Below are 20,291 nucleotides of genomic sequence, written 5' to 3'. Positions count from 1 at the left end.
ATGATTCTCTCTCATCATTGATGTTTGTATCTCTCTCTCTCTCCCCCTCTCCCTTCCCCTCTGAAATCAATACAAATATATTTTAAAAAAATAAAATGGCAGGGCTATTCCTGGCCCAAAAATAGACGGCCAGGTTCCCCGGGGGCTAGAGGGGCCCCCGCAGGCACAAAACCTGCCCGGAAGCCCAGCTCCTGCCTCTGCCAGGGCCGCCCCCGCCCATTTTCCGTGGCTCCTTTCTCCTAACCACATCCAGATCCAAGCCCAGCAGGCAGTGCCCAAGCCGGGAGGCACTGCCAGGGGTCCCGTGCTCCGCCAGCGGCGGCTGCGGGGCCACCTGGTGCCCGGCCCCTGCCCTCAGGGAGCTCGGGGTAAGTGCAGGAGCCCCATAAGCAAAAGGAGAATATAACCTACGGGCTGTACCCCGGGAACTAACTGAGGCTGTGGGAGCAGCTGAGCCCAGGGGGTCACACCCACTGAACCCGGAGAGAGAACGGCGGGAGGAGGAAGACGGGGTGCTGCAGGTGGAGGGAACCGCAACGCGTGGAAACAGGAAGGACTTTAGGGTTCGGAAGCGGCTAATGGGCAAAGTGGGGAAAATGAGAAATAAGGATCAGCCCCAATGAAGTCTGGACCCCGAATTCAATGCCCTGGCTGACCAACCTAACGCAGGCACTTCCTTCAGAGCACTCATTAAAGAGTCTGTCTGGGCAGGTGAAGAGAGCCAGGCCGGGAGCCGGGTGAAGGATGTGTCCAACCACGTCCCTACCGCGGGCGACCAGGCCCGGCTCGCCTCCCGGGGACCGCAGAGCTGGCTCCCGGCGGACAGGCTGCAGCTTTCCGGGGTCTCTTCCATGCGTCGGGCTCCCTCTTACCCCAAAGCAGGTGGCATGAGCCCCCGGCCTTTACTCTGATGGCTCCTTCCTCCAAAATCCCCTCCACTCTGTCATCCCACTGTCCCTCCAGGCCCTGCTCAGAGCCCTCTTCTCCACGAGGTCCCGCCCCACCCCTGGCCTTTAGTGGCAGGTGCTCTCTGCCCTCCGCCCTCTCTGCCCTCCCATCCCCCTATCCCTGTGGGCCAGGCCCTCCCATCCCCCTATCCCTGTGGGCCAGGCCCTCCCAGCCCCCCAGCCCCCTGGGCCAGGCCCTTCCATCTCCCTATCCCCGTGGGCCAGGCCCTCCCATCCCCCTGTCCCCGTGGGCCAGGCCCTCCCAGCCCTCCAGCCCCGTGGGCCAGGCCCTCCCATCCCCCTATCCCTGTGGGCCAGGCCCTCCCATCCCCCTGTCCCCGTGGGCCAGGCCCTCCCATCCCCCTATCCCTGTGGGCCAGGCCCTTCCATCTCCCTATCCCCGTGGGCCAGGCCCTCCCATTCCCCTATCCCCATGGGCCAGGCAGGAATGGCTGGAGCCGCCAGGGCGGGAGCTCCTGCTCTTAGCCCAGAAGGTGCCCAGGGCGAGTCCGGTCTCCTGCCCATGCCAGGGGCTCAGTGGCGATGGATGGGAACCCCAGGGTCCAGAGAAGCCCAGCAGCCAGCGGTTTGCCTCCTTTGGCTCCAAAACACAGCTGTCTCTGCAGCCGCCAGAGGACAGTATGGCCCTGGCCTGGGTTTTCACGCAGAAATCAAGAGCCGGGTGTGACACACCATGCACCACCTGAGCCCCGCGGTCAGTGCAGCGGGGCCACCAGATCCCACGTGACATGTGGAGCTCTGAAACCAGGAGGGAGGGGCGGGAGGAAGGGCCCATGGGGGCGGGAGGCCAAGGGATTGTCCATGGCTCTCGGCCACTTCACTGCTCCCGGTCCCAGGGTCTCAGGAGAGAGGCTCATCGGACTCTGCTTCTAAACTACCCTCACCCAGTCCCCGCCACCTGGCCGACTGAAGCTGGGTCCCGGGCTAGGACCCCATATTCTAACCGGCTCCGCGGAGACTCAGGCCCCCTCTGACACGCACGTGCCACACTCACTGGCGCCCTGAAGCTCAGCGAGTCACAGAGCCATTCGGAGGCAGGGGAACCGCGGGGAGGAAGCCGAGTCCCACAGTCGCGGCCGCTCCTCCTCACCCACACCCGGGCCCACACAGGGGGAAAGGGTTAAGAGGGGAACGAAAAGGCCAAGCAGAGTTTCCCAGATCCATTTTCATCCCCGTTTTCCTCGAATGTTGCGGGCAGGGGGCCAGGGAAGGACAGAGGCCTCTGGGAAGTGTTAAGAGGAGCCACCACCGCCCCTCCCCCCCCCCAAGGAGGAGGAGGAGCTTAGCGTTCATTTGCTGGTAATTTCTGAAGAAAACCTTCATTAACAATTCGACATCCTCGGAATTCTATGCACAGATACCCTAGAGCAGCGGTTCTCAACCTGTGGGTCTCGACCCCTTTGGCGGTCGAACGACCCTTTCACAGGGGTCGCCTAAGACCATCCTGCATCTCAGATATTTACATGACGATTCATAACAGTAGCAACATGACAGTTATGAAGTAGCAACGAAAATAACTTTCTGGTTGGGTCACACCATGAGGAACTGTATCTAAAGGGCCAGCAGGTTGAGAACCACTGGCCAAAGGCAGAGGCCTCAGGGGAAGGAGGCCCCATGGTTTCAGGGCTGGGGAGGAGGGGCCCAGCACTCAGCACTGACCAGCAGGGAGCCTGGGGGCTGGAAGAGGGGGGCACCATTTAAAGAACTTGGGGCCACGGAGGAACAATGGGATGGAGGATGAACAGGGCATCCAGATCAGAGCTGTGAGCTGAGAGCGAGCGAGGAGGGCGGTCGGGGAAGCCAGCCCCCCCAGGGCACCCTTAGGAGCGCAGTCCTGGAGCCCCGACTCTTTGCGCTGTGACCCCCGGGCAGGTGGCCAATCCTCTCTGCTTCTCAGAGGTTCATCTCCACGGACAGCGACAGCGACAGGGCGCACTGTCAGCGCTGCCTGGGGACTGCAGGGCCCATGTGGGTGCAGCGATGCAGGCACCCTGCTGGGGACGCCCACGGACTCGCGGAATCAGCGCTGCTGCCGTTCCTGCTGAAAAATGAGGAGGATGACAGAGTCCCCCGCAGGGACGGGGAGATGGCAGGAATCGGCCAGAAAGGAAAAGGGGGCAGAGCGCCCCAAGCGACAGAGGCCTCTTTGCCAAAAGCCACAGGCGAGCTTTTATCGAGGGACTCCCGGAAATGAACTTTCATACAGTGGGCGGGCTCCAACCGAGCTGCAATTCTGTGTCTGCAACACCTGCTCCTTGAGGCTGAGGTGACGGGAACGTGAGCCGGGGACCCCCCCCCTCCCCGCCACCCCCCATGCCTGCACACCCTCCCGACGTGCACGGCTTCCATCACAGCCTGGCTCCCGGGAGGAGGAGGTCCCTGGAGGAGCTGTCGGCTTCCTTCCCCCCATTTATTTGCAACGAGCTCCTGGCAAATCCAGCAATGCCACCCCGGCCTCACTGCTCCCCTCACCGACAGCGCGGCCCACCCCGACTTCTGGAGCTGGGCACCCGCTTCTGCCTCCTGTCCCCGCCCCGGGGCTGTGCTGCCCGACCCCCTCTACGCGACACGGGGAGGGGACGAGAACATAGTCGGCTGCTCCAAGCTGGCTGGAAGCTGAAGCAAGCACAACAGGGCAACAATCTGGCTTCCAGAGCTGGGTGCAGTCTGCAACTTTCAAACGCCAACGGCAACTCCAAGTAGGAGGCTCTGCTCCCAAGAAAGATGGGCTCCGAGCACTTCCGGTCTCGCTTCCACGACACACGTCCCCGTCCGACGACGGGGCTCTTGTGAGGCTCACAGCGCTCCTCTGGGTCTGTGATCACGAACCTCAGATGCCACCCCCATCCTCAGCACGCCCCTTCTACGGGAAGGAGGGGATTATGACAAAGTCTGAGCTGACCCCTGAAAAGCCGAGTAACACGGCGGCATCCTCATCGCAGCAAAACCACCGCGTTAGGCCGCTGCCCGAGACAGACGCGGCCACAGGAGAAGTCAGGTGCTCTTACCCCAACGTGCTGATGAAGCCGTTTGTCGATCCCTCCGCGTACAGGGAGCATATGTCCCCGATGTGCAGGAAGCTCGACATCTTGTCAGACATGTCTTTCTCGAAAAGCCTAGACAAAGCAAAGTAGGCACCGTTACGAGAAGGAAAAAGACGACTCCGCAGAGGGGAAGCCCGAGAGCTGCCTTAGCTTCGCTCCACTGTCCCCAGCGTGGCCGGCAGGCAAGGCCACGCGAGGCCACAGGCAGCCACGTTTCCCCGAATGTTACTGAAGTGCAGGGCGTTCCGAGCACAATAACGCCGGCCTCTCACACGGCCACGCCCGGTCCGATCCGCCCCGAGGACCCTCGTGTCAAACAGCGACTCTGAGGCTGCAGGGACCTTGGCCAAGAACTCCTCGGCCGTCAGGAGCCGGCGCTGTGACTCATGAAACTAACATATTCCTGGGCCCCGGGGGCGGGCATCGGGAGGAAACACCTGGATAGAACTTGGGCCTGGCGGTGCCGGGGACTCGGTACTGGAGCAGCAAAGTGAGCCCAAGAGGGTGACACCTGGTGACAGACACCACGAGGCTGGGGCAGCCTTCTCCCCGGGCAGGGCAGAGGAGTCCGGCTCAGGTCGGGGGGAGCCAGGGTCGGAGGGCACCTGGCGAGTTCAGGCAGTCCTAGCAACGGCTCAGAAGTTCCAGGAAATCTCTGCAGCCCAGAAATCATCACACACACACACACACACACACGCACACGCGCGCACACACACGCACACACCAACAAAAACACAGTCTGACTCATGGAAACAGCCGTAAAGACTGAGGAGTGGGAGCCAGTTATAAAAAGCTGAGCTGACATTGAAAACACGAGGTCATTTCCGTGGGAAGACGGTGCGCTGCTGTGGCCTGCAGGTGACCCCGGCGTCCCCGCGGCCACCTGCCGTGTAGACACACGCAGGGGCCCGGGACTTCCCCAGACCTTTCCTGCAAACCCAGACCCCGGAGCCTCGCCCCACGTCTGCCCTCCAGTCTCCCCCATCAGCAGAGCTAGGAGCTGTGATGGCCGATGGCCGGGGCCCCTCTCCTGGAATTGCCTTCCAGGGGCCCAGCTGCCTTCCCGGAAGAATTGCGCAGCCAGGGCAGCGGGAGGCCCGGACACCGCCCCTTACAGAAGCCGGTCCACGCGTATACGAAGGACAAGGAACAAGCAATCTGCCCCCGCACCACCCAGGCTGCAGGAGACAGCACTTCACGGAGCGTGAACCTGTGTGCACAGCGCGACACTCTCAGACCAAAGACCAGCCTCTGGGGGTGGGGAGACACCTAAGGTTCACAGGGACAGTGGCCAGGCCCCTTCTGCACACCACGTCGGTCGCCAGGCCACCGCACCCTAACTGGGCATCTCACACCAGAAGGCAGACAGCACCCACGAGGCTGCAGACACGAAAGCCATTAGGGCCCTTCCCACTTCCATGTGCTGATGTGTGAAAGCCGTGTCAAGGCAGGGAGCCGCATGCCTGGGGCTGGTGGTGGGGAAGCAGCTCTGAGTGAATTCTGGGGCAGAGCAGTCACGCCACACTCTGGCCTCCCAGGACCCTGGGGAGTCAGAGTGCAGGGGGCAGGTGTGCACTGGGCAGGTGGGGGGGAGTGCATGGGGCAGGTGTGCACTGGGCAGGTGGGGGGGAGTGCAGGGGGCAGGTGTGCGCTGGGGGGGAGTGCAGGGGGCAGGTGTGCGCTGGGGGGGAAGTGCAGGGGGCAGGTGTGCGCTGGGGGGAAATGCAGGGGGCAGGTGTGCGCTGGGGGGGAGCGCAGGGGGCAGGTGTGCGCTGGGGGGGAGTGCAGGGGGCAGGTGTGTACTCGGACCGGCCTTGTCCAGGTGCCACCTCTCTCCTTCCGGGCTCACCCTCCCATGAGCCTTTGTCCCAGTGGAGTCCAGGCGCGACACAGCATTAGGACCTGCTCCCTGGTCTCCCCTCACCCTGTCACCTGACCGCAGGGCACCAGGCCCTCGGGAGAGGTGGCCACTCTCGGTGTCTGGAAGGAGGGTGTGAGTCATGAAGGGCTTATGCTTACTGCTTGTCGGCCCCCAAATCCACAGGCCCCACAGCCTGGCCAGCTCCACCCCCCTCTTCCAGTGTCACCCGGGCCCTGCGGAGGAAGCCTCTTCGAAGGAATGATCATTCAGCACTGAGAAGCCCTTCCACACTGGGGCTAAGACGGCGAAAGCACAGCTCACTGAACAAGAAGTCTGCTTGCTTCGTTCTAAGCAGCTCAAGTTAAGTTTAGGATTTTTTTTTCTTTTGCTAAAAGCTTCGACTGCGGCAGAAACCTCACTTATAATTTTTCCCATCTATTTCTCCCGCACACACTTAACTAATTGCATTATATTCATTTTTCTAAAAAAAAAAGAAAAGCTCAACTTTCGCCTACACATGATTCAGAATTTAAAAGTTAGCAGCTCCTGAAAGAAGACTAAATTAGCAGCCTTTCATTAACCGAGAAGTCGCCTAAGGTACCGCCGTCCTCCCCGGCGGACGCCAGGCAGGGACTCAGGGCCTCCCTGGACGCCGAGCCCGCAGACGGACCTGAGACCCAGGCGCGCGGGTTTTCACTGACACGCAGGAGCCTTCTGCGTTTCATTACAAAGAAGCCGCCTGGCTGGGCGCTAGAGTCCGACTGTCAGCGATGGGGGCATCGCCACTGCCCTTCCACTAGGCCCTGCCAAGCACTGGTGTCAGGAACCAAGGACTAAGCCACGCTGCCCCCCCCCCCACCCTCACCCCCACCCCCACCGCTGTGCACCATTCAGATGCTGCTTACCAATCTCCCGTGCATTTCTGCACCCAATTACCTTTCCTTTGACCATTGTCTTTTTTTTATTTTTTAACATTTTTATTGATTTCAGAGGGGAGGGGTGAGAGAGCTCTTTGGGGTCCTCAAGAATTGGTGAGCATGGAAAGAGCTCCCAAGACCCAAAATACTGCTACACACTTTCCTTAAGGTTTGCTTTGGCGCTGGCTGTGTGCGTAGGTCTCACACGGTATAAACATGAGAAACTGGCTAGAACACGACTAAAATGCAAAACGTACAACTGACCGGCCAGGGCTTTCGACAGGGCCCCTCGATGCGGACCCCAAGCCCTCCTTTTCAGTCAGCACATTTATTGAGTACCCACTCTGGGCCACCCCTCCTCCGTCAAGGTTCCTGTTCTCAGGGCACCTGTATTCTGGTGACGGCGCACGGACAGTAAACAGACAGAGCGGGCGCGACGCATCAGATAGCGAGAAATACCGAGACGGGAATGAAAACTGGGTGACGTGACTGGTGACAACTTCACCCGGCTGGTCAGAGAGAACGCGCTGAGACCTGAAAGTCGGGGTGGAGGCAGTCATGCAGAAAGGGCGGCGGAAGAGCCTTCGGGGCGAGCGCCCGCCCGTACAGAGGCCCCGGGGCAGGAAGGGGCCCGAGTCCAGGAAACACAGCCGGGCCGGGGTGGCCGGAGAGGAGGAAGGAGTCAGAGAGAAGCCGGGTGAAAGTCTGCCTTTCTCCCCTGTGTGATGGGACGTTCACAACCTCGACCAAGATGCTTCCTCCTTGGGGCCTCAGGTTCCTTATCTGCAGGCTGGGGACCAGGAGGGCTTACCTCGTGAAACGGTGTGGGAGATGCAATGGGAAAAAGAGAACAAGGGGCTTACTTAGCACACAGGAAGCGGGACTGTTTGTTGCCAATCTAATCTGCTGTTTTTTCTTTAATCCTCACGCAAGTATATTTTTCCCACTGCTTTTTAGAGAGAGTGGAAGGGTGGGAGGCGGGGGAGAGAGAAACATGGATGTGAGAGAGACACATCGATTGGTTGCCTCCCACACGCACCCCGACCACGGCCGGGGATGGAACCTGCAACCCAGGTACGTGCCCTTGGCCAGGAATTGAACCCTGGACCCTTCAGTCCACAGGCCAACGCTCTCACCGCTGATCCACACGGGCCAGGGCTAACCAGCTGTATTTTCTGCTCTCATAAACTGCTGCTACTGAACTTTGCATTGTCCGGTGAGATCAGCCCTAACCAGCAGGTCCGCGCGATCAGCGAACGTGGCCAAGGTCAGTGCCAACTCCGGCAGCACGTTCTCTCACTGTTCCCAGGAAAACCCCAAGCACCACGCGATGAGGAGGGATGACCGCTCACCCCACACGGCCCCCTCGGCAGCTTGCCCTCTGCCCCCAGAGCACCTGGAAGGTCTTTCTGCCGAGAACTGCGGCCGGTGGAAAGCCAGCAGCCTCCCTGCTCTTTCCTGGCGTTTCTGCATCACCTCCACCGCCTGGCAAACAGAGGGCTTGTGCCAAAGGCTTCCCGTGCTGCTTTCATCTCTGCCGCTTTAAAAATGGTTTCTAAGCCCGGCCGGCGTGGCTCAGTGGTTGAGCATCGACCTATGAACCAGGAGGTCACGGTTCGATTCCCAGTCAGGGCACAGGCCCAGGTGGCGGGTTCCATCCCCAGGAGGGGGCGTGCAGGAGGCAGCCGATCCATGATTCTCTCTCATCATTGATGTCTCTCTCTCTCTCTCCCCCCCCTTCCTCTCTGAATCAATAAAAATGTATTTTTTTAAAAAATGGTTTTTAGAAGAATCACATCAAAAGGCTTCCTTTAAAGAGAACAGGGCTAGGCGTGGAGACTTAAAAGCGCCCGGAGAGCCGAGAGCCGGAGGGAGCCGTCCCGGCAGCCTGGCAAGGCCTCGGGGCCACAGCCGTCACCAGCACCAAAGGCACCACTTCGCTTTGAGGCCAGCAGCCCCCCGTGGGCAGCGCCTGGCAGCCACAGGCCTTTCGGAGGGAAAACGCAAGTGTGCCCAGAAAAAGGAAGAGCCGGCGGCCCTGGCCCAGGCTCCCTGCCAGGCCAGGCCACGCCCCCCGCGGCAGCACCAGCCCCGGCCCGGGGACATATATGGTCATGTGGCTGGAGATGCGGACAGAAAGCCCACTGCCTCCTGCACTGACCCTTCCAGCCAAGGGAGCGCCCCCGTGCAGGGCCCGGCTCTGCCACCCGGCACGCGCACGGTTAACTCTGGAGCTTCCTCTGAGCAGAGGCTCGAAGATTTCATCTTTATTTGCAAGGAGGAGCCACAGGGTTCTGAGCAGGACACGGCCGGCCCACCGTAACCAGGAGCCTCCGTGTCCTTCGGCGGCCAATCAGACCGTCCCCAGAACAGAACACAGCGCGTCCCGTCCAGAGATAATTCATTCTCCTGCAACGGCACTTCCTCGGAGCCTAGAAAGTCACACTCTGCTTTCGTTTTCAGCCAGCCAGTCCCTGAGGACCGGCCAGCAGCCTCCCCGGTGAGCAGGCCTCGGAGGCGGCTGCGTGCCCTGCAGGGCCGCTCTGGCGTAGCTGCTGCGCGTCAGAGACCCAAGCGACAAACACAGGAGAAGGTAAACCCGCTGGCCCTGTCACAGTCGCCAAGTCACCCATCTCTGAAGCAGGCACAGCGCCCGCAGTTACTTCTCAGAGAAGCTGTCGCTCCTGCCTCGATCTCCGATCTCCGTGGCCCCTGCTCCTCCAGGCCGTCAGAAACGTGACGTTGGCGGGGTAGCGATCCCTTAGCCCAAACCCCTCCTTTTATAGGTAGAAAAGCAAAGAAAACAAAAACAAACTGAGTGATTCCTGGAGGCCACACAGCCAATTAGCGGCCGGAGTTAGAGCACAGGCCCCCAGAAAGCAAGGCCGGTGCCTGGGGCCGGGAGGCAGGCAGGGTGTTTATTAAGAACTTCAGGTCGGGCCGCCTGAGGATGCCCCTCTGCCCTCGGCCTGAACCACAGAAACCAAACAAACACAGCGGCGAAACCAGCACAGCCATTAGGTCACTGTCCCTGGGCGAGCAGGGCCTGGCTCGGTGTGGGGCTCCTGACATCTGGGGGCGCATCACTCTTCGCTGTGGGGACACGTCCTGTGTTGCGGGAGGTTCAGCAGCATCCCTGGCCGCTACCCACGAGAGGCCAGGAGCACCCTCTCCCCTCCGTTGTGACAACAGAAAGGTCTCCAGATATGGCCCAGTGTCCCCCTGGAGGGCGCCCCCCGCCCCCATGAGAACCACAGTTCTGGGACGTAGGTTTGCTCTGTTTTCATCTCCAAGACAGTGAGCCTTCGTTATTCTGCAGCTCACTGGCCCTGGCCCACGGCGGCCTGCTCCCCAGAGGAGCGTACAGACGCACAGGGTCCCACCTCTGCCTGCACCCAAGAGGCCGGCCCCCCGTGCAGGGACCCCCACCCTGCCGTCAGGCCTGGCCACACATTTACAACCTGAGAGCAACCTTGTTTCGCTACCTAATTCTCCCCTCCCTGCTCCCTGCCCCCTCGTTAACAACCCACCCAGTGCCCACTGGAGAGCAACATCTCCAAAGCCAGGGGTCCTCAAACTTTTAAACAGGGGGCCAGTTCACTGTCCCTCAGACCGTTGGAGGGCTGGACTATAGTTTTTAAAAAAAACTATGAACAAATTCCTATGCACACTGCACATATCTTATTTTGAAGTAAAAAAACAAAATGGGAACAAATACAATATTTGTATTTGCATGTGGCCCGCGGGCCGTAGTTTGAGGACCCCTGTCCAAAGCCATCCAAGGGGCTGATCCACACATTCCTACACGGGCCCACCTGGCTCTCCACGGGGCCACCTGGCTCTCCACGGCCCCACGTGGTTCTTCACGGGCCCACGTGATTCTCCACGGGCCCACCTGGCTCTCCACAGCAGAAGGGGTTTTTCAAAGCAATACTCCAGTCCAGTAAATATTTAACCATTAGGGGAATGACGCAAAAGAGTAGTCTTCAGAGGAGCAGCCTCCAGCCTTCAAAGGCGGACGAAACATGTGGGTAAATGACCTCAGTGGACAAATACTTGGTGCGCACTTGCAATGCGCCAGGCACGCTTGTGGGTTAAACACGAAGAGGCCCATGAGGAAAACAGATATGAAGTGCCACAAAGTTGCCAACGACAGAAGATGTTCAAGTACCAGGAGAGGCTGCCCAGAAGAGCAAGCCCTGGGCTGGGGCTGGAAGGACGTGGCCAGGAGGGCGGCGCGGGGTGGGGAAGAGCCCGGCAGGCGGACAGGACGGGAAAGGCAGGGAGGCGGAACGCGGTGCGCGCCCACCAAGGCCCACAGAGGAACGTCCGAAGTCTGCGTGTTGTATCAGCTTTTTCTGCTCAGAAACGTGTGCCCGGGATGCTTCTGAGCTGTTTTTGCAAAACAAAATCGCTTCTCAGATAAAGCGCCTCCTGAAATGCAAATCAATGCCGAGGAACTTGGAGACGAGGGATATTTTTTCTCACGTTCGCCACTTTCTGGTGAGGAACGTCACGGTCCAACGTCAGGTTCTGCTGACTCGGCGGGTCGTTAAACATTCGCAAACGTAACTTCCTCCAAGTGTCCAGCAGCAGGTTTATCTGTGACTTCGCAACCCACGGAGTTTTCACGGGGAGCTTTTGGCCCCCTTCTACCTCTATCTGAACAGCCAATGAAAAGGTCCCCACACGTGAGCAAGTCACAGAGTCCTGCCAGAACGCGCCCCCGCCCCCCCCAGGTGGGTGACTGAATCTGACAGCGATGCCAGGGGAAGTACAAAGGTCAGTTTTCACAGGTGAGAGCCCGCCACAAACACACAAGGTAACCATAGAAACAAGAGAGCGGTGAAAAGGCCCAGGGCGAGCACCTGCCCGCAGGTCCTCTCATACTCCCACAGGTGCAGGCGTCCCCCGGGACCTTCCTAAACACGCAGGCTCTGGCGCAGCGGAAGCCCAAGATGCTGGTCTGGTGACCACAGGAGTCACGGAGATGGAGGACGCTGTTTCTTACACTTGAGACTGCAACCCACAGTCAGAAACTTACAACCCAGTGTTCTGTGCGTGCGTGTATGTCTGTGTGTGCGTGTGTGCATGTGCATGTGTGTGTGTGTGTGTGTGTGTGTGTGTGCTGTCAGACACAGAGAGAATGAATGAGCAGGTTTGTTGCAATGAACACAGTTCTTTTTTAAGTAGCCAAGCAATATCCTTGGATGCTCTGTATTCTACTCCATTTTTAAAAAATTCCACTGACCAAGGGCCACGTAACCGATGCCACCACCTCCTCCAGGGTGCCACGCAGTGTGAAAACCCTGGATGGAGAACAAGGGCGACTTCCTGCCGACCTGGGAGCACTCGGCGCCTTAGCCCAGACGGAGACCAAGTGGAAGAGTTAGAGCACATGGCTCAGGATTCCTGTTTAAAGGCAAGGATGTGTCAATTGCCTCTTGGGAAAGCTTTCATTTAAAATGTACAGGTTGTGCCCGGCCAGTGTGGCTCAGTGCTGGAGCATGACGTCACCTATGACCCAGAAAGTCACGGTTCGATTCCCAGTCAGGGCACATGCCCAGCTCCATCCCCAGTAGGGGGTGTGCAGGAGGCAGTAGATCTATGACTCTCTCTCATCATTGATGTCTCTCTCTCTCTCTCTCTCACCCTTCCTCTCTGAAATCAATAAAAATATGTATATTTTTTTAAAGGCAGCAATCATTTGTAATATATTGACCTTATTTGAATCCTAATTCATACTGTGAAATATGTATTATACATTATATGTATTTTTAAATATATAGATCAAGGAAGTGAAAAGATAAGACTCAACTTCTTTCCAACTGCAGTTTTGCGTGTTCTTGAGGTGGGTCATAGCATTGTGATTATGTTTTTAGAAACGAATTCCAATACTACAGAGACCTCCTAGCATACAGATGAACTAGTATGTCTGGGACTTGCTTCGAAGTCACCCAAGACGAGAGGAGAGTTGAGAACGCAGATGAGACGAGATCGGTCACGTATGAACCATGGAGGGCAGTGATGAGTAATGAGGCTTTGCCATATATACCAGGATCTCTGTTACAGACGTTCTAAATGTTCCATAGCAAAGGTTTTTTTAACTTTTAAAAAATGTTTTTATAGATTTTAGAGACAGAGAGGAAGGGAGAGGGAGAGAGAGAGAAACATCGATGAGCAAGAACCACAGATTGGTTGCCTCATGCACGTCCCCTCCCGGGGGCTCAAGCCCGACACCTGAGCACGTGCCCTGACTGGGAATGGAACCTGCGCCCTCAAGGTGCCTGGGACGATGCTCAACCGACAGAGCCACCCCGGCTGGGCATAAAGTTTTTCTTTTAAGTGCAAACGGAAAAGTACACCTGGCCCTACCTTCCTTACAGCATTAGGTTACTTTGAAGAACAAGTGAGGAATTCTATATTCAGAGGAACGGTCCCTGGGCTTTATCCCTGTCGTGAGATAGCTAACACCTGATAGTGCTTTATCTTCCATTTCCTTTTCTTAAAAAACAACAACAGTAGAGACTGAATGAGGAAGCCGGGTCCTGTGACTCCTATGACGGGGAGGGCACCTGAATGACACACTTATCTGGCCTGTCATCCCTCAAATGAGGTCCCAGCAAAGGCAGAGCCACCTCCGGAAAAGCGAAGACGCAGACGTTCGAGATTCAGAGCAAAAGGCAAGGGACCCACAGGAAGCACGGCAGGCATCCCTTTTCGCGAAGTAGAAGCACACGCACAGCTCTGACATGTACACGCGGGGAGAGAGGCTGAACCTCCTCTCGGACCGCGGGGCTGGGGGGGACCAGTTTGGTTGCTTCTCTGTTTTCTAAGGTTTCTCTACAGCTGAATATGTGCGTTTTACGCAGTAAGTAACAAAGCGCGCGTTTGTTCTAAGTGTGTACATGTGAAAGGGGCAGAAAGAACCACGTATCTTGAACATCGAGTCCCTGAAGGGTGATGCTAGCTGGGGTCCTCCTCAAGGTAAGGAGAGACAGACAGACAGACACTGGACGGACTGCAGGGCGCAGAAGGCTGCACTGAAGATAAACCCACAGGAACAGCACTCGGTCCTTAGAATGTTGTCCAAATCCCCGTAGGTTCACCTATTCATCACAGAGGACTCTTTCCCAACTGCAGTGAACGACAGTGTCAGGCAGGTCGGGCGTTTGAGCAGACTGTCTAGAAATCTGGGTCCCCCCACTCCCCAATCAGGTTCCAGCCTGGCACATGACCTTGACATCCTCACCAGTCTCTTCAGAGAGATTGGCACGGTGCGGTGATGCTGGGGCCCAGACTGAGAACTCTGCGGGCATTTAGAAATCCTGGGAAAGTAAATCCCTGCTCATCTGCAGACCCCTGAAGACTCTGACCTTGACTCTCTCTCCCGTCTGCATGCCTCACCCTCACCCTCACCCTCAGCTGCAGCCACCCTGGCCTCCTGGACCTCCCCCAATGGGTCATATCTGCTCCACCCCAGGGCCTTTGCACGTGCTGCTCCAGCCCTTTGGAACATCCTTTTGCCCAGATATCTACGTGGTTAAGCGCTCACTCCTTCAGCTCTCTGCTCCAATGCACCACATTAGAGCCCTTCCCTTCCCGGCTGGTGTTGCTCAGTGGTTGGTGTCGACCTATGAACCAGGAGGTCACAGTTCAAATCCCAGTCAGAGCACATGCCCGGGTTTTGGGCTCGATCACAGTAGGGGGCGTGCAGGAGGCAGCCAATCAATGATTCTCTCTCATCATTGATGTTTCTCTCTCTCCCTTCCTCTCTGAAATCAATAAAAACATTAAAATACATTTTTTTAAAGAACCCCTCTCTGGTTCCTGATCCCCACCTGAGAACTCCTTTATCCCCTTCCCTGTGTTTGCTGCTGTTGTTGCATTACCTATTGGTGGGTTTTTCAGTGGTAGCACACACACCCACAACATAAAATGTACCCTCATAATCATCTCCAAGCACGCAGTTCAGTAGCATTGAGTCCACGTGTGGTGTTGTACAACCATCCGTCACACCACCCATCTCCAGAATGTCTCCCTCTCCCCAAAATGAAACTCTCTACCCACTGAGCACCTCCCCGCGCCCGTCAGCACCCACTACTTTACTTTGTCTCTATGGATTCCCCTGCTCTAAGGACCCCACTGAAATTAGACAATACTTGTCCTTTTGTAACTGGCTGATTTCACTTAGCACAATGTCCTCACGATTCACCCACATTGTAGCATGTGTGGGAACGTCCTTCCTCGTTAAGGCTGAGTAGTATTCCACGGTACCTACAGGCCACATTTTGCTTATCCCTTCACCTGCCAGTGGGCACTTGGGCTGCTTCCGCGTCTTGGCTATTGTGAATCATGACCGCTGCTCTGACAATGAGTACACAAGTATCTGCTCAAGTCCCCGAGAGTGGAATTGCTGGACCCTCTGGTCTTTCTCTGTTTAACGTTTTGCGGGGCCCCCATATTGTTTTCCACAGCGGCCGCATCGTTCTCCGTGCCACCAACAGTGCACAGGTTCCGACTGCTCCACGTCCTCGCCTGCACGTGCCTTCCCTTCCCCCTGCTCTGCCTCTCGTCTCCACAGCACTTACACCTGCTCCACCATAGCGCTTGCTCATCTGTGCTGGACGCCTCCCCCCACCCAGGTGTTCAGGGAGCGCGCCTGGCATGGCTGGGTCCCCAGCACTTAGGACACACCCTGGCGCAGAGAAAACGCTCAATGGAATAAACACCTGGACTGTACCCACTTTAACAGGTAGTAGACTTTCTTGAATAGATTTGTCACACCAAGTGCCTCAACTCTGTCCAGCTCAGGCAAGAACCCGGACACCCTGGCTGCCTCTGCGATGCAGCTCAGTAGGTCACGCGCTCCGTGTTCTTTTTCCAGCTCATCCGCGTTAACCTCGGAACCACAGGCGCTCTGACAATTGGCAGGAAGGAGCGAAATCGCCTCTGTCCCGTCTCTGACTTCAGGCCTTCCTTGACTTCGCCGAAAGTGCCAACTGAACACAGCAGAAGTGAACGAAAACGTCGCAGGCACTTCCAGGGACCGAAGAGCCTGTGTTGCATGTGTTTTATGTTAAAAGATCAAACCAACAGCAAACAAGATGGGACACTGGCTTTGTCCAGACTCCTAATGAGGGGCCCGGGGCAGCTTGACCTAGAAACCGAACTCCAGGCCGACTTTTATTCTCTCTGTGTGGTTTGCTTTCCTGTTGTTCCTATTAGGTGTTTGTTGTTTCACATTGGTTTGCTTTTTTGTTGTTGTTAATCCTCACCCGAGGATGTTTTTCAAATGGATTGATTTTTTTTTTAGAGAGTGGAAGGGAGGGAGAGGGAGAGACAAAGAGAGAGAGAAACATTGATGTGAGAGAGACACATTGATTGCTTGCCTCCTGCATGCACCCTCGGCCGACTGGGGCTGGGGGTCGAGCCTGCAACTGAGGCACGTGCCCCAGACAGGTATCGAACCTAAGACCCTTCGGTCAGAGGGCTGACACTCTAACTACTGAGCCAAACCGGCCGGACCACATTGGTTTGCTTTTTAAGAGCTGTTTGTTGCTGAAACCGGTTTGGCTCAGTGGATAGAGCGTCGGCCTGCGGACTGAGAGGTCCTGGGTTTGATTCCGGTCAAGGGCATGTGCCTGGGTTGCGGGCACATCCCCGGTGGGGGATGTGCAGGAGGCAGCTGATCGATGTTTCTCTCTCATCAATGTTTCTAACTCTCTCTGTCTCTCTCCCTTCCTCTCTGCGAAAAATCAATAAATTTAAAAAAAAAAAAAAAGAGCTGTTCGTAAGGAAATCAGACCGCCTCTATGAGATCATTATAAATTATCAAAAAAAGCCATTACACTTTTTTCTCTGGAAGTCGGCTGGTTATGTACTGGGTTAAGTCATTGGATTAGAAGTTTCTTTCCTCTCTGTCTCGCTTTCATTCCCTGGTCTCCCTCCATTGAGAATATTTTGAGGAAAAGGCAACAGATGTGCCTCGAGTTCACCTACTTCTCTCAGCAGCCAAACCCAGCTCCGGTCCCAACAGAGGAGACGCCAGGTCCCTGCAGAGGGACCACTTTGCTGAACCGGGGAGCACCCTGTCAGCTCCAGCAACGTCCCCGGGGCTCCGAGCGAGGCCAGGAGCAGTTCATTCAGAGCGTGACGCACTCTCCCTGCCCGACAGCCAGTCCTGATCGGGGATTTTGTTCTGATGTGAATTATTCACGGAGCAGGCTGTGCTTTCCACACACGCACAGAAGAAAGGAAGAAAAAAGGGTTCTGCCCAACCAGCCACCAAGCAGACTGCAAGGAATATGAAAAGGTTTTGTCCCGGCCGGAGTGGCTCTGTGGCTGAGTGTCAGCCTATGAGCCAGGAGCTCACGGTTCGATTCCCGGTCAGGGCACAGGCCCGGGTTGCGGGCTCGATCCCCAGTGTGGGGCGTGCGCATCTCTCTCATCATTGATGTTTCTATCTGTCTCTCTACCTCCCGTCTGAAATCAATAAAAAATATATATATTTAAACAAAAAAAGGTTTCCTATTCGGATGGGACATGCCCGACTCCTTTCACCAGCTCAGAGGCCTGGACGGAGACGATCAAGGTGGAGCTCAGGCAGGAGATGACCCTGAGGCTGGACTCAGACAACGTTCCTCATGGTCTGGTTTTTTTCCTCTCATCCGGGCTTTCAGCACTCAGCTTTCCAAACACACCCTCCTCCAATACCCACCCTCAGCCCTCCCCACACCTGGGGCCACACCATCTCCTTCCTCCATCGGGGGACACGGGCTCACTCCCCCTGGGTGGGACATAAGCAAGACTTATTTCAGCAACAGCAATACGTTTATCAAGTTTCCGAGTTTCTCCCTCCCCGCCCCCGACTGAGTGCACGTGTGGGCACAGGACAGCCCCAGCCTGCAGGTGATGGTTACACCTGGCTCCCACCTGTGTGAGCACGTGGCTCCACTCTCTGCACCTCCGTTTCTTCACTTGTACCCGACCCCCCAGGTGTCTGGGCCAGCCGGTCCTGGACCTCGCCTACATGTCCTTCATGTGTCGGCATTAAGGTGGCAGCCAGCTGGAGAAGGCCTGGGCCGGTTTCGCGGGGTCCGCGGCGCACTCGGGCGGAGGCGCGCTGGACCGGGCCGGGCCGCTGGCGTGGCCACACAGCGGCCAGTCCCTGGCGCTCCCCGAAGGAACTGGCCCTCTCACACCGAATGCTCCGAGCCACCCGCGCCCCGAGGATCTTATCAGCAGGAAACAAGAGCCCTGGACGACCATAATGAAGTGTCTGGCTTTTCTTTTCTAATTAGAAAAAAGCCCCAAGATTGTAGCCCAGGGAACAGCTAAATATTTAGAATGTTCAAGAAGTTACTAAGTCCCAGCACCCCCGCCCCTTCCCCTGTTGTTCACCCCGCTCCTGAAATGTCAGAAGGAAAAACTTGTGATGGCTGGATCTGCAGCAATGGGGACCCGTGAAAACCTCTTTCTTAAAGTGCAGCCTGGCCATTTCGGGGGGGGGGGGGGGGGCGGGCGGGATATAGGAGCTGCTTGTTTACAGATAAATGCGGCCCTCGGCTCCTATCCCACAAGGCACCTCACAGCGGGGACCCTCAGATCCTTGACATGCAGAGAGGGGGTTCGCGTCCAGGGCTGGATGCCACCACCTTCTGCTTCAAGAACTAACTTCCCTTTTTAAAGTTCTACCTCTTTCCATTTGGCGGCCGCCACTTTCATTTCTTGCAGTCCAACCTACCCTGAGGAAACACACGTTCACGGTAAGAAAAAAAGAAAGTGACTATTTTTGAACGAGAGAAGCCGTTCATTTTTGCTTCCACGTCTTGGCAGCCGAAGGGCACTGCATCCCTCAGGATTTAAGTCATCAGCACGCTGCCTGGCGAGTTCCATTCCCAGTCCCCCAGTGGACGGACGCCCCTGCTATGGCCCTCCCCGGATGGCCTTTGCCCCCCTCTCCTGAGCTGCAGGCTGCTTCCATTCTGAGCCCCGCCAACAGCTCGGGGCAGACTGGCCCCTGCGTCTCACCTGCTCCCGGGAGCCCTCCCCAGTGGCCAGGTCGCGTTTCGGAGATTGAGCCACCATGGAGTTGGCTTTTCCTCCCCCTCCCCATCTCCATGGCCCCTTAGAGAGGACGTAAAACAGGCTGCAGCTGCGCCGAGAACTCATTATTGCCCGCAGCTTTCCCCGGCTTCCACACTCACCTGACCCCGGTCAGGCAATCCGCTGCCAGAACGTGTCCCGCCAGGGGTGCGAGTCCTGCGCGCAGCAGTCAGCTCCTGGGGATTGAGAAGGAAGACGGCGTGAGACCACAACGCTGGATCCCTAAGGGAAACGCTCCAAATCCCCACCTTCCACCTTCTTTAACCTCCTTCCTGGAGAGACACCCTCTGCCCCCCAGTTGACAGGCAGGTGTGTCGGATCACGTGGGTGAAGAGTCCGGGGAACCTGGGTACTCACTTCGTGTGCGACCCACAGCAAGGCTGGGCACCACCAAGTTGGCCCGCGCGGGCTGGGACTAAGGGAAGTATTTGGCGGCTCTCGTTTCCCGTGGGGAGGCCGAGGGTCAGAAACCCGCATCCCCACCGGCTCCGTCCACACTTCATCCCTCCTGGCTCCCCGTTTTATAACCCCCCCCGCCACACACACACACACACACACAAGCACGACTCCCAACTGCGCGGCTCGAGTGAGGGTTACGTTCTGAGAAAGATGGTTTCCTTGAGCGGACTCACATATGACACCCCCACAACCACCACCCGCCCCCCCAAAAAAACAACCTATTTCCTGCAGCTGCTGCAACAGTTTCCAACGCAGGGGAATGCCATTCCAGCCCAGTCCGGGTCGCCCTCAAAGCGAGTCACTGGCGTCAAAATGTTTTTAACCGCAAATGAACCCACTCCCCCCCGCCCCCGAAAAAAGGCCCGCAGTCAAAGAACCCACAAATGCCTGAAAGTGCTTGCAAATCCACCAAGAACTCCCAGAGAGCGGCGCAAAAACTTGTGCTGTCCTGGGGACAGTCCAACTCCCCGCGCCCTCGGCCCGGTCCCAGCCGCTACCTTGCTGCCCGGGGAGCCACGCCGGTTTGGGGCGCAGGGCGAGGAGCGGGGTCAGCAGCCGCCGGGTAATCCCATGCTGCGAAGCGGGAGCTCGTTCCGTTAGGATGGAAGCGGAACACCCACACCTCCTCTCGGCGTGGCTTTCTCTCTCCACCCTCTCTGCCTCCTCCTCCTCCACCTCCTCCTCCTCCTCTCCTCCCACCCGGCGAGCCCGAGGAAGCGCCTCAGCAGCACAGCCACATGGTTACTGCACTTTGAAGCGGCTCCCCAGAGCCTTATATAGACCGGGAGGCTCCCTGGGCAATGTAGTCCGAGGCCGGGGTCGCGGAGGCCCTGGGGCGACGGGACGGACTACAAGTCCCAGAATCCCCGGCGCCGCGGGAGGAGCTCTAAATAGATGCGCGGGCGGGGCGGGGCGGGGCGGGGCGGGGCGTCCT

General features: G+C 57.5%; 1 protein-coding gene across 7 annotated transcripts in view; it reads right to left on the bottom strand.

The window, feature by feature from the left end:
• The window catches only part of ITPR1 (inositol 1,4,5-trisphosphate receptor type 1), a 171,257-nt gene extending 151,197 nt beyond the window's left edge, over window positions 1-20,060 (bottom strand). For 6 of the 7 annotated variants that reach the window (XM_036333366.1, XM_036333367.1, XM_036333371.1 and 3 more), the window contains exons 1-3: window positions 19,855-20,060; window positions 19,000-19,074; window positions 3,977-4,084 (exon numbers count right to left, since the gene is read on the bottom strand). In XM_036333366.1, coding sequence (XP_036189259.1) covers window positions 3,977-4,068 — 92 coding nt within the window. In that variant the 5' untranslated portion in view covers window positions 4,069-4,084; window positions 19,000-19,074; window positions 19,855-20,060. The remainder of the gene's footprint in view (window positions 1-3,976; window positions 4,085-18,999; window positions 19,075-19,854) is intronic. The other variant, XM_036333372.1, reaches the window with a different exon arrangement.
• Window positions 20,061-20,291: the final 231 nt, after the last annotated feature.

The sequence above is a fragment of the Myotis myotis genome, unplaced genomic scaffold (genome assembly GCF_014108235.1).
Source record: "Myotis myotis isolate mMyoMyo1 unplaced genomic scaffold, mMyoMyo1.p scaffold_m19_p_13, whole genome shotgun sequence".
NCBI classification, from domain to species: Eukaryota; Metazoa; Chordata; class Mammalia; order Chiroptera; family Vespertilionidae; genus Myotis; species Myotis myotis.
Note: the sequence above shows the minus strand (reverse complement) of the source record. Positions and strands in the feature narration are given on the sequence as shown.